This window comes from Sciurus carolinensis, chromosome 10 (assembly GCF_902686445.1).
Source record: "Sciurus carolinensis chromosome 10, mSciCar1.2, whole genome shotgun sequence".
Taxonomy (NCBI): Eukaryota; Metazoa; Chordata; class Mammalia; order Rodentia; family Sciuridae; genus Sciurus; species Sciurus carolinensis.
Genome location: NC_062222.1, coordinates 97,859,340 through 97,878,856, shown reverse-complemented (window position 1 = coordinate 97,878,856; position 19,517 = coordinate 97,859,340). Strand labels below are relative to the sequence as shown.

The window sequence follows — 19,517 nt, the reverse complement described above, 5'->3', positions numbered from 1 at the left end:
TATTCCACAAAAGTCTTGATTCAAATAAATGAATGCAGAGTTCCCTAGTTCAAGTAAATCCCATGCAGACCCTAGCGAGTTACCCCATCATAAAGGCTAAAAAGAGCTACATTATCTTCTTTTTAATGCATCACTTCATCATTACTAGCTTTGTTCTGCCTTGAGGTCTTTCAGTGACCCAGTGTGTACAGTCTACTTCACAAGCTCCTAGAGGACAATAATCTTCACACAGCACTTGAAAGCACTATTTTTATGGCATTCCAGTTGTCTTGGGACAATGATCCAGAGCTGCCTCTTTACCTAGGACTATGAGTTGTCTGACCACACATTGTCTCTTCTTGGTCTTCCTGTCTTGAGCAGAGCAGACATAATCTCCTTGGTCCTGCAAGGACACATTCTGGAACTCCATGATCAAAACGTCATTTGTGCTATTAGAGAACATGGTGGCATTCAGTTTCCAAAGAGCATCCAAGTTCTTGCAAACAGGCGTGAGCAGCTCTCCCATGGGGATAGCCTGAGGGCGCAGCTTGTACCACGTGAGGTTCTCAAATGTGGTTCTGTCTGCAGTGCACCACAGAGACATGCTTTCCTGCTCGGTGGGCTGGTTGGCAGGTTGCAAAGTAATTTCAAGACCCTCTGAAATATAAAGCCCATAGTTAGAGAATGGTGACTTCACTTGGTATAGTACTCTACCATCTTCTTGCTGTCCTCAAACTGTGATAAAGTACCAAGAGAAGTTAAGTTCTAGCAGTCTCAGACAATTTACTACAAAGAGACAACCAAACTGAATGACTCCAGTACCAAAATTAATTATCTGGAAATGTAAATTAATTCCCTAGATATATATCACATCTCCACTTGGAGCTCTAAATACAGCTTTTAAGATTTAAAAAGTAAAATCCAAAGCAAGTTATCTAATCATATATCATGGAATTCTAAAAATCAGTTGCTTATTAACACACAATACTCCACGACAATACAGCTACATTTATTACAACTAATTAGCCCAGGCTAAAATATTTTATCCAGTACAGTCAACTAAGGTTTATCCAAAAAACTAGGATATACAGGCAAAAATCAGAAACACTGGACAGTACTGTTTCCATGTCATTCCTATGGCTCCCAGAAGCCCCAACTCCAGCAGTTGTTCAGAGCAAACCCACCAATATTTATTGACCCTCAGTAAGCCATCCACTGTGTTAGACTCCGCTGAGCATGAGAGATGACCCACGTATGATTCTCCAGTGAAGGTATATGAACTGACTTCACATAGCCCAGGAGCTACCTGGGGAGTTTTAATTTGTGAACAAAAGCACCAGTTCTAGATCCAAGTCTTCTTCCTGCCCTCCATCCCTCTCACATGAATGGCAAGAACAAGAGAATTTCCAAGCTCAGTAGCCCCTTGTGAGTGGTGAGTGACCCAACCCACCCTCCAGAGAGGAGTACTCACTGGTCACATGGAAGGAGATAACCCTCTCTCCTCTCCCAGCTTTGTTGATGGCTTCACATTTGTACAGAGCTGACACATTCGCAGCTTGGATGACAAGAGTACTCACAGTCTGCGGGGAAAACAATTCCCAGGCCATCAACAATGCAGGCTGTGTTTGTGCACATGTATTCAGAAGAAAACTCAGCAGTCCTCACAATTGCTAAGACCAGCCCACTCCATTCACACTACCACCCTGACCACTCTCAAACTTATGCAGGAGTGTAGTTCACACTTTATACAAAAGTGTTTTGGAAATCATTAGGTTAATGATGTGTTTTAATATAACAGGTGCATTTTCTCATTCTCATAGCTATAAAATTGAAATCACTTTACAATAGATGCCTAAATTAAATAGCATTCATATTTCGATTTTTTCTGATAAGTTATTAGTAAGCTAATGGCAGCACTAAAAGTCAATGGTATTTTAAAACTGACTTAATATGCTATTATTTTATCAATCTCTCTATTGGATTATTAATCTCCAATGTGCCTCACATATTATCATACCGTTCTTCCAATAAAGAGAAATAAGGAGATTTTCAAATTAAAGAACTTCCAACTCACTTTATTTTTTCCTTCAATTATGGCATATTGGTTTTTGTTGACTTCAATTCTATTTCCTCCCTGGAACTCCTCCACATTTCTCCATTCTTTACAGGTATATTGGTTTGTCATTAAGGCAGCTTGGCTACACAAAAGAGATAACAGATACATTATGATTTAACCTCTTTATTCAAATCAATAGTACAAGTGAGGAAAAGGGTCAGAGTTTAGTGATTGTGTTCTTAGAAATAACTTTCCAAGCAGCCTACCACTTTACAAGACTTGGCGCCAATTAAAAATAGGCCTCAGCATTGAAGGAAAAGGTCCTAGGTAGGTTCATTCAGGATACAGGAGGGAAGCAGCTATTTTGGGAACAAACCTCCATTCATAAATTGGATCGACAAGACAATTCAGGCTAATTTAGTTCAAAGGAAGGTAAGGAAACTTAGAAGCCATTGGGCTTCTTAAAGTCATTTCTTTCTGGGACCATGGCCTTTGTGTAGGAAATGGCCAGCAGCTGAGGAAGAAACTAGTAGTGGCCATTTCAAAAACAACAACAGGAAGTGGACTGCTTTCAGTGGTGATGGTTGGTTGTTGTTGTTGTTTTTCCTTAAGGATGTCTGGATTTGTGTTGGGACTTGATAAGCTGGGCCTGAGACTCTGGGAGCAGGCTGGACGAGGTTTATCACTGCCTCCCATCCATCCGCACTTCCTCTGAGAGATGGACCTTCTGTCAGATAAGTGAGAGTGAGGTGGTGTGGTCTCCCATTGACAGTCAGAAGAAGAGTCAAAGATTGGCAATTAGCAAACGGAGCAAATAACCGGCATTTGTAGAAGTGCGTATCAGGACCAAGAAAAGAGAGCTAGCTAATCACATGTTGGGATACCCCAAGCCAAAATACCTGCTAAAACTGAAGACAAAAAAAGACAGAAGGTGATTCCAAGTTCCACTGGAGGGATACCTTGCTTTGAGACAGTCTCCTTGGTGCAGAATGAAGTCATGGCATAGTGTGGCTATAAGAAAGGCAAACTGGCAGGAAAAAGGGCATGTGGCCCTACCCACCTGTGCTTGTAGGAGCACTCGCTCTCCAACTGCCAATACCAGTTGATGTGACGCGGGGGAGGAACAGCATAGACCGTACACGTCAGTGTCTGCGTGGTGCCGTACTGGTAGGAATCCACGGGAGAAATCAGGGACTTCTCACCAATCTGGGGTGGGACTGGAGATGGGAGAAACAATTTTGAACTGTCAGTCACCTTTGGGGAATAAAAGTAAAGGATTTCAGCTACAGAAGCTGGTTTTTTTAAGCATTTGCTTTTGCCTCCACTTTCTTTGCCACAGAACATCTAAATTTGAAAACAGAAGTTTCGAGTTCTGGTGGTACTCATACTAATAACACTAAACCAGGAATAATAAAAACTAAGAAGCTGCATGACTTTCTGCAAGATTCACAATCGTATGCCTCAGTTTTCCTCATCTGTGTTTCAGAGATAATTCTCCCTGTCTTCCCAATCTTTCGACATCAGAGCACGGCTACAGAAGGAAATAGTTGGAATAATATAGTAAATATGTTTATTATGCACCAAGCATTGTTGTGTGTGCATGACTTTGGTTAATCACTTTACATCTGAGGAAAATGAAATGGAAAAGTTCAAAGACTTGCCCAAGGTCACCCAGTCAATATGAGGCAAAAACCAGCACAAACCCAGACACTCTCACTTCTGAAAGCAAGCACTGATAAATCAGGGCATTAGAAAGGAAGTTGTAAATCCTTAGAGAGCATCCTGCTCTCTCTCTCCCCCTCCCTTCCTCCCTTCTTCCTTTCTTCCTTCCTCCCTCCTTCCCTCCTTTTCTCCCTTTTCATTCTTCTTCAGTTCCAAAGTCATTAGTATAAAATGATGATCTTATCACAGTCAACATAAATCCTGTCTCAGAGAGAAAGAGAATGAAAACCAAGGCTGATGGCCACAGGGATGCATTCTATAAAGATTTACACCTTCCTCTCTACTTTCAAAAGAAGGGAAAATGCTGGGGTGAATCAAGTGTCTCATGACTTCATAAATTGATAATATGGGAGTCATTTGTTGTTCGTTTTTCTTTTGCTTTTGCTTGATCATTTCCTTCTCCTGTCCTTCTTTTCAATTTTCCAGTTTTCTCTCTTCCCCCATCTCCTATACCCAGGCTGATTCTAAGCAACTTTCTAGAACCTGTTATCTATAAAATACTCCCTGAACAAAGAAATAAAGCCAAGTTCAGCAGACATACAGAGGAATATCAGGACATGTGGGGAAGTGCCTTAACGTCATGAGAGCATCTTAAAGTTTTAATGTGGCATGTCAGTAGGGAACACAAAGAATTACAACAGAAAAGCATTTCTCTAACTGTTTTTGGAGTGAGACATTTTTGGATTTACTCAGGGAAAAAAAGTGCACTGGCCAGATAAGTTTATTAAATCCTGAATACTCCTTCTTTCCCCTGGAGAATGGTAATGTTCATTAGCCTGGTAAAGGTCCTGAGAAGTCCTGCAATAAGGAAACTCTTTCACATCACCTTAGTACCCCCCCCCATAGTCACTTGACTATAGTACCTTTCTCTCCCCCACTCCAAATATTTAATATCTTTCAAGGTGAGGAAACAAATTTTAAATCCTCCTTAAATCAAATGCTTACTGTCTTTCTTTTACAGACTCAGAGTCAGATCCTGGACTCCAGGCAAGCTGTCAGTGTGACTCTGCAAAAGCCTTCTGAGTGGGGTCTGCCCATGCATCACAGATGCATGGCACCAAACTCAAGAGTCTTCCCCATCTGCAGACCAGGTGCACAAGCCCCCAAGACAGGAGCAAACTGGCCCTGCGGGCATTCTTACTTCACAGTATGGGACCACTGAGTGCACTAATCTCTCATTTGACCACCAAACTGCTCGTGTCCATGGCTTCTTAAAGGAAGCAAGGCCAGAGCACACTGACCCACATCTCATCTCAACTCCACCCCCTTCAGATTTGCACATTGGCCCAGCCATGATGTGAGTGAGCAGCAGGAGGCAACAGAGTGTGGGTTGACAGTTTAGAAAGACACAGTCACACTCTGCATAATAAATCTTGGGCAGAGGGGAAAACTGAATGGACTCACCATTCACAACCAGAGACACCATGTGGCTCTGCTTCTCCTTTGAAATGGGATTGGTGAGGATGATAGTGTAATTCCCTGTGTCTTTTTCACTCACTTCCATAATCGTCAGCGCATGCCCCACTTTGATTGTGTGATTGGACTCAAGGAGTCTTCCATTTTTATACCTGTAGGAGGGAGAGAAATTCTAGAAATTAGTGCAACTGAAGGGTGTGCTCTCATGGGAAGCACACTTTGCCCTTACTTCCAAGAGTTACCATTTGATTTCAGGTGCTGGGTAACCGAGGTACTTCACAGGGATTCTGACACGGTCTCCCACTGTGGCTTCCACCAAAGATTCCATGCCACTATCAAAAGCAACAAAGGGTTTTGCTAGAAGAAAATGAAAACAATTATTCTCTTAAATGTCAAGGTATTGTGAACGGTGATTTGGTTTAGTTTTTCATTTCAACTGAAAAGTGAAAGCCCTTTGGGGTCTGAGTGCTATAGTTCTGCATCTCCCTGCTCTGTCTTTCTGTAGGGCACATGCCAGTTTGTCTCCAGTCTCTGCACTGACTTTTCTCACCCCTCCAGTGCACTTCCACTATCCCAAAATAGTCACTTCTCCGTGCAGCTTCTCCAAGTCTCCCAGGGACCCAAGGGTACTTCTGGTCCTCGGCTCCCATGACAACTTCCGCACGCCCTCCCTGTGTTTATGTGCCCCAAGACTCAGATTCCAGACCTACTTCTTTCTCTACACCTGCTCTCGTCTCAGGTTCGAAGTACCAGGTACATAATCTTAAATTTCCATCTCCTGTCTGGACTTCTCCAGGTTTACATAATAACTATCTCCACTTGGATGTTTAATGGGCATCTCTGAATAATCATACCCAACCCGTTTCCCCAAACCACACTCCCTCCTCAATCTTCCCTGTCTCAGTAAAGACATCACCATCTCCTCAGCTGCTCAAACTGAAGTTCAAGTCACCTTCCGCTCTTTTTCTCTTACACTCACAGTCAGAGGATCCATCAGCAGGCCCTGTCGACTCTACCTTCAAACACCGGCAGAATCAGAACACTTCTCACTGTCTTTACCTCTACTACCCACATCGTTCACCCTCTCTCATCTGAATTACTGCAGTGAGCCCCTGCCTGGTGTCCCTTCTCTTTCCCTTACTTACTTACTTGGTATTCCTTACAAGCTACAGAGTAATCCTATAAAACAGAAGCTAACGCTCCTCTTTCTCTGATGCATTTCCATATATGAAATCTGAAATCCTTTCCAAAGTTTGTAAAAAAGGAACCATGTAAATTATTTAAAACTGAGAAATGTACATGCATGAAAGAGAATAAGTGAAAAATTAAGTTGATTTCCAAGGAAAAGCAGAGCCACACGGCATCTCTGCCCAGAACTCTACAGTAAATAACTGAATCTGAGTTGCCCCAATTTGCAAAGCTCATACTCAGGCCTCTCAGCTTTATAGTAAAATGAAAATTTTTAAAACTACCTTAGACACTAATACTATGCCTGTTGTAGTAATAATTATAATCACAATTAACTATAACAAGCATTATTTAGTAAGCAATTATAATATTAGCTCATTGTATTTTAAAATTTGGATTTTAACCCAAAATCCTGACTCTAAAACTATGCTCTTGACCTCTAGGTCATATATCCTCCCTGGCAAGAGCTCAAAAGTATTTTCTAAAAGAACAAAAGAGGAATCTTCAGGTGACCTAAATATATTTCAGTTATCTCACTGTTCTAGGTACAGCATTAGAGCATAATTCCCAAGGAGATGCCAACTTACCATGGACTCTGACAAATGTGCTATTCTTTTTGGTCATCAGCCCACTGGATGCTGCACAGGTGTACAGCCCTTGGTCACTCCGGGTGACACCATCTATGGTCAAGGTGCTCAAAAATTTCTTCATCACAGTCATAGACTGGGTTTTTAGGTCTCGGTTTATAAGTTTCTTATGCTGATGCTGAAAAAAAGGAGTTTCCTAAACTTCAAAAGCCCAGCATAACATTAACCAACAGCTGCGAGAGGCCCAAGAAATCAAGCTTAACTATTTAATGTTAGTAAAGGGACTTTTAACATCACGTAGACAGCAAATTCATTTGGATTCAGGAGAAATAAATGGAAGCAACTGAATTAGGATGTAAAAATCCCACCTGGGGAGAAGGAGATGCCTGTGGATTGCAGAAACACAAGTAAAAGTGACCACTGTTTTAGGAGAAGTGTCTCTCCTTAAAGAGACACTTCCTTAAAGGGGGAGGCAAGCAACCACCTAACGAAAATGAATATTCAGCCTGATTACAGCAGAGTGGAGCAGAATTTTTAGTGCTGCATCTTTTTTTGTGGTTTGTTATGTTCTGCAATGCACTTAAAGTGTGTGTGTGTGTGTGTGTGTGTGTGTGTGTGTGTGTGTGTGTTAAGGTCCTCATATTTTATCTGGCCAGAGAGGGTCCTATCTCTTAACGAGACTTTGTTGGGGTTTATTATCAAAGTATTTAGAGGTCTGACTTTGAATTGTTAGTGTTACCTTCAAAGAAGGGTATTCCCAGTTGAAATCAAGTCCCACGTTTAGCTCAGTTCTTGCTGTACAATTTAAGACAAGCTTCTCTCCAACAGATAGCTCCACTTCATGAGGAGGACTCAGAACCACATCATAAATCTTGTACCCTGGAGCAAGCAAATTAAAAATACAGAAAGTGAGAGGAAAAAGAAACCTATAACTTGGTCCAAATTTATTTGAAAGTGACGCAAAATGTGTGACATCATTTTCCCCTAAGGGCCTCATCGATAAATACTTGGTCACTCTCAGGAAAATGGCTTACAGAGATTTACAAAGCACCACCTTCAAGGATCTCAAGTATGTTGTAACCCAGTGGATAGAAAAGTCTAGGCCAGCGATTATCAAGAACACAAGCAACAATAGGTGTTGGTGAGGATGTGGGGAAAAAGGTACACTCATACATTGCTGGTGGGGTTGCAAATTAGTGCAGCCACTCTGGAAAGCAGTATGGAGATTCCTTAGAAAACTTGGAATGGAACCACCAATTGACCCAGCTATCCCACTCCTTGGCCTATACCCAAAGGACTTAAAATCAGCATACTACAGAGATACAGCCACATCAATGTTCATTGCTGCTCAATTCACCATAGCCAGATTGTGGAACCAACCTAGATGTCCTTCAATTGATGAATGGATAAAGAAACTGTGGCATATATATACAATGGAATATTACTCCACCATAAAGAATGATAAAATTATGGCGTTTGCAGGCAAATGGATGAAATTGGAGAATATCATGCTGAGTGAGATAAGCCAATCTCAAAAAACCAAAGGACGAATGATCTCGCTGATAAGCGGATGATGACATATAATGGGGGATGGGAGGGGTCAGCGTTAGGGTTAGGGTTAGGCTTAGGGTTAGGGTTAAGGAGGGTGGCAAGAATGGAGGAAGGAAGGACTGTATAGAGGGAAAAGAGGGGTGGGAGGGGTGGGGGGGAAGGAAAAAAATAACAGAATGAATCAAACAATATTACCCTATGTAAATTTATGATTACACAAATGGTATGCCTTGACTCCATGTACAAACAGAGAAACAACATGTATCCCATTTGTTTACAATTAAAAAAATAAAAATAAAAAAATAATAAAAAAATAAAAGTCTAGGCCAATGGGATCAGCTTTAGCAAACTGTTGAATTTTCCATAAAACAGGCACAATTAAAAGAACTGATGCCAAACAATGCTCCAAATACTGAATTTTTCATAAAATGTGCTCTGAATTGGCATTCTTTTTCATTCTTGGTGTTGATAAGAAAGGAGAAAAACTCAATTACACAAGAATTTATAGGATAGGGAAGGGTAGTTGTAATGAATTGCCCAGTTCCATATCCTGAGTTAATATATTTGCCAATGTCCCTGTACTTCACCCTGTACCTTAATCTCCAGAAGCTTCCTGCAAAAAGCCACTCTTTATTGTCTGACATTAATAACATGGGAAGGAAATGTCCTCTTACCTACAACCACAACTATGTACATAATAGACTGGTAAGTTTCATCATTTATTTTTGCTTCACAGAAGACCATGCCAGCATAGCTGATCATGTAACTGGGAATGGTGAAGCCTTTCTTGCTGTCCCAGGAAATTCTGTTGCCATCAGGAACAAACCTTTTCTCTGGATACCTCTGGGTAACAAAGAGAAATATTAAATATTTAATCCAGTGCAATCCCAAAGCGAAAGCCGTGGAGAGAGATGATTAGAAAAGACATAACTTACTGCACAAAGAGACACGTTGAGGTTTGAAATGGACCCACGACAGGGAATCACCACAGTTTTGTTTTTGTTTTCAGTAATGTACACAACTCCATGCTGGTCACTAACAGAAGCAATAAATGGTGACCTGTAATCTAGAAGAAAATGCAATTTCAACTGTGAGTGACTGGAAGAAAAGCTCATAAACTTTTCAGGTTCATAAACTCCAACCAAGTGAATGATTGGAAATGACATTTCACACTGGCAACACTGTCCACACGTTAATCTGCTGGGGGATACCTGGCTCCAAAGATACGTGTGTGTGCGCGCGCATGTGCACAAGCTCGTGTGTAAAAAAACTGAAATCTCTAAGAATGAGATTGACTCTTTTCACAAGGAACATCAACAAGTAGAATATATTTTATAAGTTCTGCATTTTGACAGACTACTATAATTTTTTTTCAAAATGAAGAAGGCTATTTAATTTAAATTTTAAAGCTAAATCTATATGCTTTACCTACACATTTTACTGATGTCAAGAAAAATCTATCTTCTCTCTTTAGGCAAATAATGTAAATGCCATGAAAACAACTTAAGATCTTTAACAGAAAGTAGGTAGTGATTTTTATTCATGAAAATACTTTATATGGCATTTTAAGATTGTGAATGAAGATTAGAGGTGAGTCTTTATAAAATAATGCTTAATAGTTACTACATTTAGTTTAAGATTCAACAGTTATTAATATCTCCAATAACAAATACTTGAAAAGCCACAATGTCAGAGACTGAGGAAAAAAAAACAAAAAGACTTTATTGTCACTCAGACATTATTCATATTATGTTAATGCTGTACAGGGAACCTACTCCATTCCCTAGAGAGAACGATGATGCTTGAAAGCTCAAAGATAACATTTCATCTTGCTATGCCCAACACATCTGACTGAGCATTTTCAGAGGTGAAGAAAGCGTTAATTGAACCAAAGGGAAGAAAAGCAGCTTATTCTGTGTAACAGCAGAAGTTTGATTTCCTTCCCAGCTGGAAAGCACAGAAAAGCAGCCAATCTAGCCCACCACATGCCATAGCCATTATCTCAGGAGGCCAGGGCCTACTTCCTGGCTCCATCCACTGCTGGAAGGAATGGGGTCAAAAGACTAAGGAAGTAAGGTGGGGACCACAGGGCACATTAAAGACCTGTCTATAGGGCATACTAAATTCAATGTATTCTTTCCCATTGTTAAGCTTCATGACCAAAATCTTAGATAGCTCAACTAGGAACATTAAGTTGAAACAGGAAGTGAAATTGAATGGTATACCCAAAGACGAGTAATATCAAAATAGTGCTGGGAATCAATATTTTTCAATATCACCTACGTTTCATCGACGGGTTGAAAACTATTACATGACTTGCAAACCTTTGGAAGTTAAATTAACTCTTTGATGTAAGACTAAAGCTATTCAGTAAATCAATTCTATTTTCAGTAATTGAAAAATAGGAAGTAAACAAAAGAAACCCAAACAACCACCCACCCTTTCAAAATAAAATATTTACTGTAACTCATGAAATGCATCTTCACATGTCTCCAGGTTTCCTGACTTGGGGAGAAGGAAATAACGAGATATAATGGGAGAGGCTCGTCTTGTAGTATTTCCAGACAGGCCGAAAGCAGGAAATCCTTACAATCTTCTGAGAGAGCCTCATCTCCCAAGACTGCCAGATCAAAAGGAGCCAGAAATGCTCCAAGATCTGAGCCCTGTCTCTTTCAAATCCTGCAGAGGGGAGGAGGAGGGCACTATCTTGCACTATGTTTACCCTGGGCAAAAATCATTCTCAAATATTGTGCAATGCAGGAGTGACCTAGGTTATTCTGATGTGGTCTCCACTCTTCCATGGGACTGATCACACTGCACCACAGAGATGTAAGTGAAGATATGCAAGAATGTTTCCCAAAGCTGAGAAATTCCTGTCCTGTAAAAGTCACTTCTGGGAAAAAGTGTAAGTCGTGTTCATCTGCCTCAAATCCCCTGGGATGTAAAGTTGCATATACACAGATAAGTAAAATTCATCCTTCACTGAAAAGAAAAAATACTTTAGTATAGCCAAACAAAACATGATGCAACACTTACATTCTTCAAAATTATACAGTATCATAGGTATCTCATTAGTTAGGACGCAAGAAAATTAAGGTAGTATCAGATTTTTACATCATAAAAGATAGCATAATTTGTGTTAAAATGCTAAATACACGAAACATTGTATTTTACATTATAAGGACACTAAGGTGAGTCTCTGGTGTCGGTTCCAAAGTGCAAATTTTGTCAAATCACACAACAAAAGAAAAGAAATGCTGTCCTCACAGGGCCCTTTGAGGCTGAGTCATTGTTTGCACATCAGTATGTGAATTATATTTTACAAAGTGTAAGTAGGAAAAAGAAAGCCCCTATGTACAAAAATACTCCAGAATCTTCGGCTGTTTTCCTATACATTCTTGTGAAAATCTCCTACCCTGCTGTAGATAACCTATCTCGCCACAGAAACCTCGCTCCAATTCACCCTCCAATCTTTCTTGATTTCAAAGATTTCAGCTTTTTTCCCTCAAACACCAGAAGGCTCTTTATGAGCCTCCACAGACAATGGGGGACACAGATTTACCATAGGAACAGAGATCAGAGCTGAACTAATTGGGCAAAAGCAATGAAACGTGGCCCAAGTTCCAGACCCAACCAGTGAGTCATTTCTCAAAGGAAGCCCCAGGAGAGAAGAATTTTGTAGATTCCGCTTGGCAATCAGCCTTTGGAGCAAGTCTTTGTTGGACTCAATTCTTCTTTGTGTCTATTGTGTTTTATAACTGGAAAATTAACGTGGGAAATGAATTCTGTTCCACCACTCACCTTGAACATAGACGTAGATGACCGAGGCCGCGTCAGTATCCTGGTAGAAGCACTTGTAGGTCCCAGTATCATTTCCGATCACTTTTGGAATTGTGAGTGTCTTACAGAAGAAGTCATCACTGCACTCGGTCACCTCCACCCTTTCCTCAGAGACAATCTGACTGTTGGGCCAAAGCCAGTCCAAGTCCCTCTGTCCCCTGAAAAATTAATTCCAGGAAGATATTGATGGGAAGTGTCACACCATGAGGCTGCTTCTAAGAAAACAAAAAAATTCCTCAAACTTACATAAACTCCTAGCAGACAGATTCAGAGCCTTCTACCAATAACAAGTTGGACTGACATATGACAAAAGGTCATAGACTTAGCTTCAGGAATCAGTTATCAAGAGTCCTGAGTTTTCAACTAGTTCAAACATTCATTCCTTAAACAAATATTAATTGAACATCTACTATGTGTAAATCATTTTTTGAGGACTGAGGTTACAGCAGCAAATAAGTCAGGCAAAAATCAGTGCCTTCAGGGATGGGGGAAGCTCAGTGGTAAAGTCCCTGCTTGAAGGCTATAAGCCTCTGGGTCCAAACCCCAGCAACATGAAAAAGAAAATCAATGTCCTTATAGAGTCTTAGTCTAGTGGAAGATAGTCAATTTTTTAAAAAAGTAAAGTTTATCGTATAAAACATGGATTAGTATTATGCCAAAAAATATAGAAAATAGGGGAGAGAGAGAGAGAGAGAGAGAGAGAGAGCAAGAAAGCACAAACTGTCCTGGAGGGAAGGGGCTTGATGAAACAGGACGTATGAAAATTGAGAGGAAGGATATTTCAGGCAGAGGGAACAGTAAAGTTACCTTTACTGGCAAAGAGTAACCAGTTAAGAGTGGGCAAAGCAGAGAGTAAGAGATGAGTTTAGGAAGGACGGAGGTGGAACCAAGGGCTGATCAGGACCTTAGTAAGGACCTAGTAAAAACTGCATTGAAGCATAGATTAATTTTATCATAGCATTTCTCTGCAAGACCCCACAGAAAATAGTTAACATCAAGAAGAACATAACCTTATTCAAAGAACTCCAAAACTCCATGAGGTTGCAGCTATATCAATGAAGTTACTTTTAATATATTCCACAGTTTTTTCAGACTCTAAGGAATTTTCAAGCAGAGCTGCAAAAAGAAGTGTGGAATCTTGGTGGATTTTAAATAACTTTTGTTTCTGGGGAATGTCTTGAATTAGCAAAGCTAAAGAAGCAGCACCTGCTACTATGTTTTTTCCCACAGAGTGGGCAGTAGGGACCTTCCATTGAATAAGGGGGATACCCTTTCTGCTCTGCAATCTAAAACAGATGTGTGTCACTCTGTTGACCAGTTGGTATTCTGCAAGTATGGAGCAATGGCAATTAGCTGCCCAAGATCCTTTGTGGACCCCAGAACTCTTGTCACAAAAACACACAAGAGAGCGATCTTGCCTTAATCTGTCATGCTCTGCCAAAAGCATACTAGTCCTGAGAAGCCTGTGGGTCTTTCGTAAATGATCACTACATTTGATCCAAGGTCTTCGAGTTTTCTTTTCTTGCTTTCTAGTTAGAAAACAAAATTTAAAGCCCTGTTCTTATCCAAGAGATCTGTTTTTGCAGTTATCAAAAATCAATAGCATGACTTCTTGCTGGCAAGTGGGAGGAGAGACATTCCAGAACAGCAAGCCAGAGCATGAAGTCCGTGAAGCAGGACATGCACTCAATAATATCACTGGCTTAATGTTAAACTGATACTACAGTCAGAATTTTTTCATGAAATAAAGTTCCTACAAAGAACTAAAAGATATCCAAAAGCCATACTGAGTAAAATAAATAATGACTCTTACTTCTTCAACTCTATTCTATAAGGTTATGTCCTCAAACCTCATTTATGTGGTATGCCAGGTGCTATACTGGTTTTTGACCTCTGTGTGTGTGTGTGGGGGGGGTTGTATACGTGCATGCTAAAGAGTAGTAGAAAAAATACCAGCAAAATTGTACGTAATTCTTGAGAAGAGACCTTTGTCATAGTTTCATGATTACATCACTGCTTAGAAACCTCATAACTGATGAACAATTACTATAATGTTATTATAATTCTGCTATAATGAAAATTGTTTTTCCCTCAATAAACAATAAGTTCTTCAACACAGGATATCTTAATCTAAAATGAATCCTTACCTGCAAGTGATTTGAAGAGTTGTGTTAGCCATAATTGTAAGTATGTCTTTTTGTATGCTGAGCCTGGGTGGATCAAGGGAAACACTAGGCAAACCTAGAAACAAATTAAATAAATGAATGTAGGTGCCATTGAGTTAGACCCAATAGGAAACACCTTCCATAAACAATGCATACTCTACACTTTAAAAGGCCTCTTCAGCAATTCATTGTATGAAACTGGGATTTGCTTTTCACCATTCTCAGTAAAAGTTCACAAGCTGTGTCATAACAGGAAGAATGGGCAGATGGTCATAAACCAACACAACAGTTCTGCAATTCATGGAGCTAGGGTGGAGTTCCTGTTTTCCTGCATTGCCAACTTCAAGGTCTTACAAAAGGATATGGGACATTGAAACCAAATGAACCTTCATCGGATGATCTCAGTCCCTTGGGAAAGGACCCGCTGACATTTCTTATAAAACATAGGATGTACACATTTGACCAAATCGCTGATTAATGAAAAACCACTTGGAGGGATTTCTATACAGCTTATCTACGTACCCTGAAGCGGGTGGGAGAGTGTCTATGACCCCATCACATTGTCCTTTGTCAATTTTCTAGTGCACTTCCTCTGGTAACTGGACCTCAAAAGTTGAAATAATGGCTCATGAAGATCACACATTAAAATGGAAGCAGAGGAATTCAGGAAGAGAAAACATCTCCCAATTTCACATACACATGCATATTAATATAGTTTCCCTTAGAGAGCAGGACTAAAACTAATGGAATACAAATGAACTCTAAGTGGGAAATCTTAACTTATTAATCAAAGCTCTAAGCTTACCCTGACACCAAGTTTGGAACTCAAACCTGTAAACTTGTATTTATCTAAAGGCTGAGGAGGCAGCAAAATACCATAGGACATATTCTTCACTGTGGGTCACTTCACACCAAGATAACTGAGTTCTCTGTCAATTAATGGTGAAAAGCCAGCAGGTGCTGAAAAGCATCAGAGAAAGAAAAACTGTCCGCCCTGCTAGGCGCTTAATGGATATCAAGATCTTTAAGGTATCAGCTTAAAAAGTAACTAACACTGGGCAAGCACCCCAGCTTTCTAACTCAGATCAATTAAGGACAAATGACTCCCTAGGCCTACGCTGTCATTGACTGATGGGAAAATAAGTGAGGATGAAACAAATATGAATAAGTATGAAACAGTATGAATAAAGAGAGTGTAAGTAAACAGCCAGTAGAAATATTCAGTGCACTGACTCTGTGGTCCCAACAAGAACAACTGGAGGTAAAATGGGCAACTGATAGCACACTTTCTCACATCCATACAGATGTGCAAAATAGGTTGCTGACATCACTGTGGATTTATTGAACAATAACATTTTGAAAAAAGCACTGGAAATTAAGTTAGATCAATTAATCTCAGAAACTAATTGACATCAGTGTTAACCTGTGTTTGGGGCAGTGATTCTCAAACTTCATACTGAGTTATGATATTCCTAGACTTACAAAATTTGCATTGTAAAAGCATTTCAGTTGATCCAACGTAGAAGGTCTAAGGACCACTCTTGGATAGCTATGTACCTAGTCATGGACAGTCTGTTAATTAGCATAACATTCTGCAACATGAAGGAAATAATTGTCTCCAATATAAGCAAAACATAGAGCAAAGTGTTTAAGAGCAAAAGAAAATCTTCCAATAAGGGAGTTCCCCTTGACACACTAACTTAACACAATTCACACAAGGATCCAAATGAGAAAGAAACCATTAATTAAACACATTTGTGTGAGAAATTAAACACATTAAAATGACTGGCTGCTCAATAAGTTATGCCCACTCCACCACCAAAGTAAAAGATTTGGGGTCTTTTTCATTGTTGTTGTTGTTGGTTTTTTGTAGTCTTGGAGATCAAACCCAGGGCCTCATGCATGCTAGGCAAACACCCTACTACCACACTACACTCCCAACTCCTAAGATACTCTTTAGGTTCTATCATAAATTATTGCCATAGATCATTTCATACTCCAGACATATTAGCTATGTAATTTTTTTAAAGACATGTTCTTCATTCATAGGCAGCCAAGACATCACCATACTCTTCTAGAGCCCTATCTACAACAAAAAATCTATTCAACAAGGCCATCAATAATAACTACAGATTTATCTCTGTAGACCAAGACTCCTTTCTTTCTTTCTTTCTTTTTTTCGATTCCATTAAGCTTCATTTGTTTTCATTGGCAAATTTGAGTCTTACTCTTCAGAAAGTTCTAAATAAAATGACTATAAGAGGTACATATGCTACTACTCAATAAAAAGCCCTTTTATGTCCAAATCCCATAACCAATATTAATTAATTTGTGCACTGTTACCCTTCCAGCTCAAAGACAGGCAGGAAAAACAACAGTGGCTCTGTCTCTAGAATTCGATGGCACCAATTATAGCCCAATCCAATTAAGCAAGTTGCACACTCCAAAAGGGCAACCTCACCATTATATTCAGGGCAACCAGATCACAGTTACCACTGCTGCACTAGGAAACACCCCAGGCTTTAAAGCCACTCACTTCTTTTTGGAATACAGAACAACCACATGTTCCAAACCTTCATTCTCTTCCAAGAAAGGGGGAGAGTGAGGCATGGAGGTCTTGTCAGGGACAAATGAGTGTCCATGGTGGAGCTGGCCCCAGTGAACCAAGTTATTATTAAGAAAATTCAATAACTGCTGACAGATGATCTTGGTACTGTATGTGAGTGCCAGTGTCTTTTAAGACGAAGTATTCTTTTCTTTTGATATAAGGAATTTTTTGGCTTTTTTTCCTTTCTTGCACCCTGTCCCCTTTCTCACCCTCCAAAGGGTGGAAATCTGGAAATTGGAAAGCTGTAGCTACAGAAAAGAATAAGAGTGAGGAGAGGGGAACAGAGGAGGAGGAAAAGGTAGAGGGAGAGGAGGACAGCGAAAAGAGAGAGAGGAAGGAGGAGGAGGAAGGGAGGGCTGTAACACCAAGACCCTGTGTGTTTCTAATCTAAAGGAGAGGGAAATTTTACGGGACAAGGAGAGCGCCTTCTAGAACTAGGTGCTAAGTTCCGCAGAGGTTTGCAGACCTGAATTTTGACGATTCTCTTAACCAAACGACTAAAGAACTTCGTAAGATGTTGTTTTGCACAAAAAGTTGATAGTTTCTTGGAGACACTTAGGGAACCTTAGGGACGAGCCCCAATGTCCTCCCCTTCTCTGTGTTAGAAAAGTGTCATCCTGCACCAAGGAAGATAAAAAAGTCTCCCTCCGTTTGGACCCCACCTCATCGGATAGGTGCGCGTGTGTATTCGAGCTTAAAGGGAGCAGCAGCCTGGGAGACCTTGCTCCACTCCCTCAGGGACCGCAGAGCACTGTGAGATCCAGACAGCCAGGTTCGCGCTCCCCTCAGGATGTCGTGCACAAACAAGGTTTCACCGCCTGTTCTTGCCTGCGGGAGCACCTCCAGCCCGCCAGCCCAAGGCACCTTCCCACTCCTGCCTCCCCAGAGCCCGAGGGTGTTTCGGCTCCGCAGGACAAGCTCTTGGCGAGGCCCCAGTAAAATACCATAGTCCTGGAAAGGGAACTGTACTAGGGCTCAGGAAACAGAGTAACCTTGGGTCAGTCTCTGAGCCTCAGTTTCCCTCATGGGTAAGTGAAAGACCCCAACGTGTCAAGTCCTTCCAATTTCTCTGACTGTCTGATTCCAGGTTAGATCTTCTCACGGCCCATCTCACCACCCGCACCCGACCTCTCCGCCTTCTCCTACTGAGTGGGCTCCTTACCCACAGTGGTGGCCCGGGTCTCCACGCAGAGCCACAGAGCGATGGCCAGCAGCGCCTTGCCCTCCATTCTGCACCTGGCGCGGGGCATAGTGCCCAGAACTCGAGCTCAGGCTCTTTCTGTCCGCGCCTGGCGTGCAAAGAGGACGCAGAGGTGGAACGCGCTCCCCAGCGCAGGACCCCAGGATACTCAGGGTGAGGACGCCCTGGCTCCGGCCGCAGCTGCAGGGGCTTCTGCGGGTGCGGGTAGGAGAAGTTATGCTGGCTGTGGGAGGGGATCTGGACTCTAGTGCGCAAGTAATGTCCCGCTCGGGCAGAAGAAATGCAGTGTCCAAGCCTGCTCTCCCGGAGTCCCGGGACTCAGTGCCCAGTGCGAGCGCGGACTGAAACTCTAGATCGCGGGGGCAGGGCCTTGTGGGCGGGGCGAGGCGGGGCTCCCCTGCGACCAGCCCGGCCCACCACTGGGTATCCGGCCTGGATCCCCTGCTCCCAGTGCGCACTGTATTCGGTGTTACCGCACCTGTCCCGGACTGTGCCACGAATCGCCCTGGAGTAGAAAGTCCAGATGCTAGAACTTCATTTCTGGTGGAAATAAACAGTAGCCAGTAACGGGCCCTGAGCCCTCTCAGATTCAGTCAGTGGCTGACCCAGGAGATCTGGGGAGCATCGGCAGAAGCGCTGCGAGGGAAACTGCGCCCTCGCCAGGCGCGTCAAAAAGCAGGACCTGCTTGGTCGCTCGGTGAGTCCCAAGTGGCAGAGGATCCGCAGCAGCTTGGGGCAACCGGTGAGAAGTGGATAATGAGCCTACACATACGTGGAGTCGCAACCTGGCAGTACTCAGTCAGTAGTTTTGAGTTTTGTACTAGAGTGTTCGTTTTAGACAACTTTGGCTAAACGGCTTTATTTAGAAAATACACTTGTCCAATTTGCCAACATTCCCGCTATTTCTTCGCCTACCCGGTAGCCTCAAATATTTTGAAGTTACCTTCCTGGACCCAGGAAGTATTTCAGTTCAGGACTCCTGCCTGGTTCTGACCAAAAACCTACAGGAGGGCTCCCGAGAACTGGAGGTGCTCAGGGCTGCAGCGCAGTCGCAGTCGCAGGGAGATGACTGGTTCTTCCAGTGAGGCTGGCCTTGTGGAGAAGCTTTTGTCTACTGTGTTCCCAGGCAAGGAACCCTAGCATGACTTTGACCAGGCCCTTTTCAGAGCAGAGATTCCACAACCAAGATATCCTTCGGCTGGAC

The 19,517-nt window shown here is 41.8% G+C and overlaps 1 protein-coding gene across 2 annotated transcripts in view; it reads right to left on the bottom strand.

The window, feature by feature from the left end:
* The window catches only part of Kdr (kinase insert domain receptor), a 46,505-nt gene extending 27,883 nt beyond the window's left edge, over positions 1–18,622 (bottom strand). For both annotated transcript variants that reach the window (XM_047566657.1, XM_047566658.1), the window contains exons 1-13: positions 18,275–18,622; positions 14,487–14,580; positions 12,301–12,497; positions 9,435–9,565; positions 9,174–9,342; positions 7,688–7,827; positions 6,949–7,126; positions 5,416–5,530; positions 5,162–5,325; positions 3,096–3,252; positions 2,054–2,177; positions 1,451–1,559; positions 301–636 (exon numbers count right to left, since the gene is read on the bottom strand). In XM_047566657.1, coding sequence (XP_047422613.1) covers positions 301–636; positions 1,451–1,559; positions 2,054–2,177; positions 3,096–3,252; positions 5,162–5,325; positions 5,416–5,530; positions 6,949–7,126; positions 7,688–7,827; positions 9,174–9,342; positions 9,435–9,565; positions 12,301–12,497; positions 14,487–14,580; positions 18,275–18,362 — 2,002 coding nt within the window. In that variant the 5' untranslated portion in view covers positions 18,363–18,622. The remainder of the gene's footprint in view (positions 1–300; positions 637–1,450; positions 1,560–2,053; positions 2,178–3,095; positions 3,253–5,161; positions 5,326–5,415; positions 5,531–6,948; positions 7,127–7,687; positions 7,828–9,173; positions 9,343–9,434; positions 9,566–12,300; positions 12,498–14,486; positions 14,581–18,274) is intronic.
* Positions 18,623–19,517: the final 895 nt, after the last annotated feature.